The sequence below is a fragment of the Quercus lobata genome, chromosome 3, assembly GCF_001633185.2.
Source record: "Quercus lobata isolate SW786 chromosome 3, ValleyOak3.0 Primary Assembly, whole genome shotgun sequence".
Taxonomy (NCBI): domain Eukaryota; kingdom Viridiplantae; phylum Streptophyta; class Magnoliopsida; order Fagales; family Fagaceae; genus Quercus; species Quercus lobata.
Window position 1 is genome coordinate 51,797,119 of NC_044906.1, and position 8,809 is coordinate 51,805,927.

Here is an 8,809-nt window from a genome sequence, read left to right on the forward strand (position 1 = left end):
TTGTGGGGGACGGGGGGATATGTAGCACATATCCCACATCTCTACTATGTGATTCCTCAACCCAAATTTCCTCTAGAAAAAGAATTATAAACTAAATACACATAAAAAAAAGGAGGCTCTCATAGCGTTTTTAGTTTAAATTTTCTTTTGAGTTACTTCAGTTGGTCAAGGTTTTACCCAAATCCTAAGGGGATCGGTCTTTTTTTTTTTTCTTTTTCTTTTCTTTTTCTTTTTCTTTTCTTTTTCTTTTTTTGTCCTTTAATTTTTGTTATTTAGTTCTTTTTCTTTTCTTTTTTTAATTATGTTTCTTTTGATGATGCATAATAACAACATTACTGCTTTGCATCATGAATACTTGCAAAAGGAATCAGGACATTGGAAAATCTGTCGAGGTTAAGGGTGTCTCAAATGTTCTTTCTAAAATTAAAGAGCTCTTAGGGAAAATTAGCACACCCCTTGATTGATGTAGAACTCCTTTTTTTTTTTTTTAAGGAATGAATGAGGTTGGTCATTAGGAATCCTACTAGGATCTTCCTTTTTTTTTTTTATGAGAACATTTTTCTTTTTTTAAAGTAACCATAAGTCGTTCTTGGACCTACCAGTCATCAATAACATCATTTTAATAACTTCAATGTCATCTTCTTTCTATCTTCCATAATGTACACATATTTTCCTTTTGTTGAGCCCAACTTTAATTTTGTTCAATTCAGTCCCTACAGGCTTTAATTGTTATTTAATATATTCCTTCCATAACTACCCGTGGAAAAAAAAAGGCCATTAGATGCTAAAAATTGACACAATTTTGAGTTTTTATTAGTTTCTTATATATAAAAATTCATTTTTCTAAAAAATAAATTTTTAATCCAATTAACAAAGTTTTTTCTCATGATTTTTGTGTATCAAATGTTGTGGCTTTGTTTGTTTGGTGGGAAAGTGATGAAAAGAAGTTGTTTTGTTGCTAGGAAGTAATGGATTTTTTGACTAGCTATTTGTTTGACTCCGAATATTTGGTTAAATCTATGTGCATAAAGATTGAGAAATTTTTTTGTTAAATTCATGTGGTTGCTTTAAAAAAAAAATTGAATAGAAATTAAAATTTCTAGGAAATCTGTATTAAATTTTTGGGGGAAAAAAATCTATATGTTCTTTCTAATTTGAAAATATGAAAAAGAGTTTTTTATTATTATTTTTTTTAATTTTAAAATTTTGAAAATACCAAAACAACACGTTTTGGGACAAAAGTGAATGGAAGGATTAAATTGAATAAAGTTAAAAGTTATAAAATTAATTTGAACAAAATTTAAATTACAAGATTGAAATTTTGAGAGAAAAAAATTACAAGAAAAAATAGAAAATTTTAAGATTAAATTGAATTTTAGGTTAGGTACTATTTGTACTTTTTTTAAAAAAAAAAATATAATGTCTAACAAAAACTGGTTAGAAAATCCATAGCATGATTCATTATCCCCGGGCCGCCGGGCGAGAAAGGAGGGGGGACGCAAAAGTCAGATTTCCTTGTCCAATGGCAATGGTCAATCATGGAAGAAAAAACGCCCGTGCTCATGTTTTTCTCGTCTGGGAATAGTACGAACAAAATTGAGAAAACAGTAATTTGCACTTGCAAAAGCAATTGGAATTAAAAAAAAAAAAAATACTAAAACTACAAATTTTATCATAATTTACTTACGAGACACGTTATAAGTGGCAAAATAAAAGTAATAGGATCCATAACTCCACCAATCATGACTTACCTTAAGATTAAATTGTAGTAAAAATTGTATTCCTAGCATTATTCAACGGGGCTCTTAGGCTGCGCCCAATGTAATCACCATTCATTCATTCACCAACCAAACTTCAAAGTGATTCTGCTAACCTTTTGAATGAGTTTTACAAAAAAAAAAAAAGTTAAAATATCATGCTCTTTAAAAAAAACTTTTTTATGGGTCAAACCTCATGCTATCATGAGATCTGACTCCGTGCTGAAGAATGTTAAAACCCACATGTTCATTAATTATACAGCCATACAGGAAAGTAAAATATGACACATCATTATTAAGGCCATTTTCGTTGAATTTTATAGGTTGACAAATTTGTTTGCTAGTGAAATGATTGTGAAAGCACGTAAGTTCAATCAGAATGAAACCAAAATGTATGTTCATCCTTCATATTTTATTTTCATTTACTAATGGAAATCCTGTTCGTGGCACGTTTTCTTAAATCTAGTCCCTCTCTTTCTCGGTCAAACAACAGGGACTAGCAATAGTATTAGTTTTACAATTTCCACATCCATTGAATCTCATTAAAAGCCCGAAAGGTTAGCTAAAAATATGGGCGGAAACACACAACAAGAAAAAAAGCCCTAATAATGGCATATATTAATAGACGTGCATTTAGTTAGTTTATTTGCTTAAACAGTTAAACTTGAAACAAAAAGTAATTAAACAAATAAGTTGGCTATTTTGAAAACAAAACTAACTTATTTGCTTAAAATCATTTTTTTGGTCACGTCATTAAGCAAATAAGCTATTTAAACAAACTCTTATGTGGTTTTTTAGTTTCATGTCCTGTTTGTCTTGCTATAAAATGTTAGTTAAAGTACAAAATACATCCCTAAAAATTTGGAGGTTTTTAAATTTTATATCTTAAAATTTTAGAATTTAGATTGTACCCTTAAAGCTATATTATGTTTGTATCAACAATTATTCTGTTCATATTTTCCTTTTTAAGTGTTATATAGAGCCATACGTATTTAGTCTGTTCAAAAGATTATGTCACATGACATAATGAAAATGATGTAACGCATAAATTTACCATATGTGTTTATTCTAGATGAATGCATGAGAGAGAGAGAGAGAGAGAGAGAGAGATAATTTAGTTCAATGATAGTATGATTCCTGCACCTCTCACATGCCTATCTTACTAGTCCTAACCACTAAATGGGTTATGACAATTAGATGGTACATCGCACAATCTCCAACAGTGACATGTGTAAATTGAATTGCATGTTTTTCTCAAGAAATAGACTCGGTACCAAAAACATGCCGAAGTATATATGACAATCGAAGCCAGTAGGCTTGACAACATGAAGAATTGAAATTCATGATTAGACAGAAATCAAATTTGAACAGCATGCTATATCTGATTTATGGTAGTAGCTAGGGATAGCAACTTCAATCCTGATCTCATCTTGTCCTGCATGCGTACGTGGAATTTAAAAAAAAAAAAAATATTTTTAAATCTTCAAAAGATAACGAGGATAAAGAACTTAAGGGATAAGTGACAAGTTGTTTTCAGTTTTGAGGCAAAAACAGAAACTTATAGCTTTTTAAGAAAATGTTCTATAATTCATTATTCACACTTTATAAATATTCAAAATATTATTCATTGTAAATTATCACATACTCATCCTAAATAACTTTCTATCAAAGAACTATATCAATTAAAATTATATTATTAAAACTCTATACTTCCTACACCAATTCCAAATAAGCATTTCGAATTGTTCCGTTCCAATTTTAGCCTAAAGTTTATTTTCATCTTTAAATGAATCCTCAAATCTATTTAGTAAATTGATAAACGTGTGAATTGTGACAATTTTTAAGTGTTCTAAGGAAAAAGCTCGTTTCCCCTTACTGCATTACTAGACAGTCACTTGTATCAACAAGTTTGGGTGGAATTATATATATAATCAAATTCCAATGGCATACATATAACCTTGGGCGACAGAAATACGAGAACGCATGCTTTGACCAAAGAAATGGCTACACACATTCAGACAGACGCCATGACCAGTTAATATTATATGACACATACTCGTGGGGGCTACCGTGTTATATATATAGCCTATCATAAAAACATATGTAAAAATAAACTGAACGTGGCTCGTACAATCATACATGTGCACACATCAAAACTTGATAAACTACAACCATTATTCCAATATTTTTTTTTTCGTTTAGCAGCATATTCAATTCAATTATTCAAACATCAAAGAAAAAGTACTCCTGTACGAAATCTGAGTTTGGTCAAAGCAACCAAAGTTATATTATATTATTTATTATAAAAAAAGAAAGAAAGTGCTAATTTCCGAAGCTTAATCATAGATTCATAAACCCACCCTCCACAAATTTCCACCCTTTGTTGATGTAGTAGTTAATCTTGGTTAATTTAAAAATAAAATGACATACTTTTCCAATTTCTATTTTCCACCATAATCTCACTAAAGTTTACGTGCCGTTTACGACAACTGATTTAGGATAAAGATGCTGGTGGCTAAGCCAGCCAGCCATCACGCCGCCTCACTGTTTGAACCTTTTTATCAATTTCTTTTTTAGCTAGCCACATAATAATCTCATTTCTTAGATTTCTATATCCATATATACCCTCATACCTTACTTCTCTCTCTCTCTCTCTCTCTCTCTCTCTCTGTATCTGATGGAGAATTACTCAACATATTTTTCTAGTTCATCTTCAACACCACCAACTTCTTCCTTGACACTAAGCATGGCAGATTCTCATGCTTATAATGAATTCCAAGGCATCAAGTCAAATGGGTTTTTGGGACTTATGTCAGAGATGGGTGGTGTTCCTGCAGTTTCAAACATAGATGTTCCTCAGAGCAGAAGCTTTATGGTGGGGTCTGAAACTGATGTGAACTCAGGGAAGAAAAAGGGAGAGAAGAAAATAAGAAAGCCAAGATATGCCTTTCAAACTAGGAGTCAGGTGGATATACTAGATGATGGGTATAGGTGGAGGAAATATGGGCAAAAAGCTGTGAAGAACAACAAATTTCCAAGGTATATAGTTCTTTTTTATTCTTTTTTTTACTTCTTTTTTTTTTTTTTTTCTAAATTCATTTTATATTTATCATCTAGTAAATAAAAATTCTATTGTGATCAAACTAAACTAAAACCTAGTTTATAAATGAAATGATATATTGTAATTTTTTTTTTAGTGTATTCATTATTTGAAAAAAAAAAATTCTTAAAAAGGAAAAAAATACATCTTCAAGCAAATTTGATGGTGGATCTATGCGATATAATGATACTACTAAACCGTAATTCATACATGGTCTAATTTGGTGGTGCATGAGTCGATCTTATAGTGAATACTTATTATACTACTCATTAAAAAAAAAGGTTACTACTTAACATTTATTGTTTTGATAAAAAATACTATGCATTCCTTTTTTTTTTCCCCCTTAAGTATCATTGATCAAAAACAATGGTACAACAAAAGCTAAAAGCTAATCTCAGGTTCAGACCATCTTCTTCATCCTCTAAGAGGATTCAAGAAAAGATGGACGAGATGGTTAAAGGCCCTAGGCATACAAAAAGACCAGGCAGCAGCCAGTAAATTAGCAAGAACATTACAATCCTTGTGCACTTTGCTTTCCATCTTTTATCTTAGACTAGCTAATGTAGTTGGGTAAATATATTGCACACCCCTTAACGGACGCTCTTTTACATATATTTGAAAAAATTACTGAAATCATAATTTCATGTCACGATTTAAGTTGTTTTTTCATTTGTGTGAAAGAGTGCATTAAGGTATATAATAAACACTATAATAGTGTTTCTGTTAATTACTTGGGCATGCATATCCTATATGTTGTGAGTTATATCTACAACATGCTAGAACTTTTTTAGTAGAACCTTTTCCTACCTTCATCCACGTCTAATTAACCCATCCATTCCTTTAATTACTAGGCGACCAGTAACAATTCGGCTTGCTTCAAAGCCCATTGTAATCTTTAGTGTGTTCTTCTACTGAGGGGTTTTTTTTCTCACCTCATAAACGTAAGGATCAATTCAAATTCCCTTTGAGTGAGTATTCTTTTTGCTTTCTCTATATCTCCTTGTATTAATGAGAACCCTAATTTTCGAAACATAAATTATTTGAGCAAGTCTATAATAACCGAAAATTATATCAGAAAATTCACACACACACTCTCTCTCTTAGGTTTAACCTCACTTGGACCTGCTACAATATAAAGTAAAAGAAAGAGAGTGTGAAATTTTCGATCAAATATTCGGTGCCTTGAGATTTTTCGTGTAGGGAATTAACACGAAATTCTCAAACCTTTGAGAGACAAATAGAGAAAATACACGCCAAAAAAAAATAATCACATGTACAAGACAGTATTTACATGGTTCAGCAATTTGCCTACATCCACAGAATTGCAAAGATTACACTATTATTAAGGAAAAATACAAAATGCGACAGTACAGTTTTTCCACTCCATAGACTAAGCCTCAGAAAATCTCCCATTAAAAACCACGCAACATTATTTCGGGTCGAGTCGTCATCCGGATCAAATACAATTAGACTCCACAAAGTCCAACATTTCAAAATTATTTACATGTTTCCACAATTAAAGGAGGGTAGGATTGAGTAGAAATGTACAATGAAGTTGTCAATCAATTATATAGCCAGAGTCATCACTTAGGCGAAATTTCTAGCTCTCCATATGAACACCCTTGTAAAGAGAAAAATGTAGTTGATGTTACTATTATTGCATTCCATGATGAAGTTTAAGTTATAGCATAATGCTAATAGCATATTTTGTTGTATTCTATAAATGTATGTGATTCGAACTCCATCTTTTCCTCCCTCACTATTTTCTTCTTTGTTTTTGATTTTTGGTTTTTTGTTTTGTTTATTTTTTTCCCCCTAAGAATCCCCTCCCTCACTATCGACCTATATAAAAAAAAAAAATGCTTCGTTTTCATATAAACATAGTTTTTCTCACCATATTGACTAATAAATTGATTTTGACTCTTACCTGAAAAAAATAGATGGAACTTGACACAAGTAAAGGGGGAGTCTTCTATGTAATTAGAGGAAAAACTTGTAGCCCATGTTTTATTACATCTAATAGAAAACAACAATGAGATTAAGGTTTGCTAAGGAAATTAAAGTTCTTTTAATAATGTTCATCAAATTTCAAGTGTTCATTGGTTGTTAGTACGTTAAAGATTGAATGTTTTATTGTATTAAATTGTATGAAATATTATACAAGTATGAGTAATGATAATTTCATACTTCTTATTATATAATTACCGTACATACACTCCTTATTACACAATCACCATACACACTTACATATCTAAAGTAAACAATAAAATTTTATCTCACAATTTTAATTGAAATTGTGTTTTAAAAACACGATTTCAAATGGTATGTGGCACTGCCACGTAGGCAGTGTGTAGGGGGGTGTAGAATAAGAAGTGTATAATAAGATTTTCTTTGTAAGTATATAAGTAATAAGAGTACAATACAAGTAAGTGTAATACAATAGTACAATGAACCTAAAGATTTTGGGTTTGTATTATATCCAAATAAACAAATAAGAGAGGAAAAAAAAGTATTGCATGCAAATGGTTTTGGATTCCCATTATCATCAGTAGATGTCATGATCGATGTAGAAAATAAATGTTCATATAAACAAATTCCTATATCTACTAGCTAGCTTCATTATATTTGAAGTAACCAACTGATGGGGAAGTTATTCCATATAAATACTCCACTAATATAATGTATAATTTGAATGAGAGAGAGGCAAAAGAGGTTTTTTTTATTATCAAGAGCAACCCGAAGCAATGAATCTCATATCTACCTAGGCACTCTTGATGACTTCATTGACGTGGGCATTGAGCAAAACTATATAATCATCTAAAAACCAGTTAAATTGAGTCGAAAATTATTAAATGTTGATGTTTTGGGCTTCATATCATAATATAGAAGGTCCTAGCATTTGACCTATATATTTGAAGCTTCGAACTTACCCTCCTAGAATTGATGATATTCAAGCATGTTTAATAATTTATAAGATTATGTGACGTTACATTTTGTTAACCAGTCACCTCTAATATCTACAGAAGCTACTACCGGTGTACACATCAAGGTTGCAATGTCAAAAAGCAAGTTCAGAGACTAACTAAAGATGAAGGAATAGTTGTGACAACTTATGAAGGGATGCATTCACATCCGATAGAGAAGTCTACCGATAATTTTGAGCACATCTTGAGCCAGATGCAAATCTACACCTCCTAAGGCCTTGAAATTGCAGAGACAATCATGAATACTTGTAAATTCTGTAGTTCTATATAAACTCTGATCAGAATAAAATAAGAAAAGAGCCATTAGGAATATATAGTACCAATATTGGACCCTTTTGTACTGTATCTGTGTATCATATTTAATCACGCACGTGAAGCACAGACGGAAATTAAGGTTAAGGACAATATAGGAATTGGCAAAACCTGCGAGAGCATGGAGGAGCTAAATAGCTTTACTATGATTTAATTTCTTCTGGGTTCAAAGAAGGTACTTAAAATCACATATCAAATTGTGGTAGAGTGCCTTTGTCCCTTAATTTTTAGTTTTTCCTTTCCATGTTTTTCACTATATATCTTGTGCTTTGTCAACTTTCATCCATTATATTATGCACTTCGCAGCTGAGACTTTTTTGTTTGATATAAGTACGGCATGGGTAGTCCACTTCTTAAAAACTCTCAATTAAGGCCTTCTTTGAATTGAGAGAATGAGAGAGAAGATAGAGTAGAGTTAGCCAAAAAATTGCACTTTACTCTACTCTCCTTTCCTCCCCTCAACCCAAACCAGCCATAAAAGAGAGGGGCACTGATCCTTCATACACATGGGATGAGATAAATAGGGTTGTGAGCTACTTGCAGTAGTGGGATGTGTCTCTGCACTAGGGAGGCAAATAGTAGTAGTTTTTCGTTTGGCAAAGTGTGTGGCGCTTGCCATTTGATAAGGTATCAATTAATCATAACTTTTTTAGGAA

At 31.5% G+C, this 8,809-nt stretch overlaps 1 protein-coding gene across 1 annotated transcript; it reads left to right on the plus strand.

Annotated features, from left to right (window-relative positions):
* Window positions 1-4,315: 4,315 nt before the first annotated feature.
* On the plus strand, window positions 4,316-8,442 carry LOC115979239 (probable WRKY transcription factor 75). The gene is made up of 2 exons (XM_031101220.1): window positions 4,316-4,796; window positions 7,881-8,442. The coding sequence occupies exons 1-2, from the start codon at window positions 4,435-4,437 to the stop codon at window positions 8,053-8,055; spliced, it is 537 nt and encodes a 178-aa protein (XP_030957080.1). The 5' UTR covers window positions 4,316-4,434; the 3' UTR covers window positions 8,056-8,442.
* Window positions 8,443-8,809: the final 367 nt, after the last annotated feature.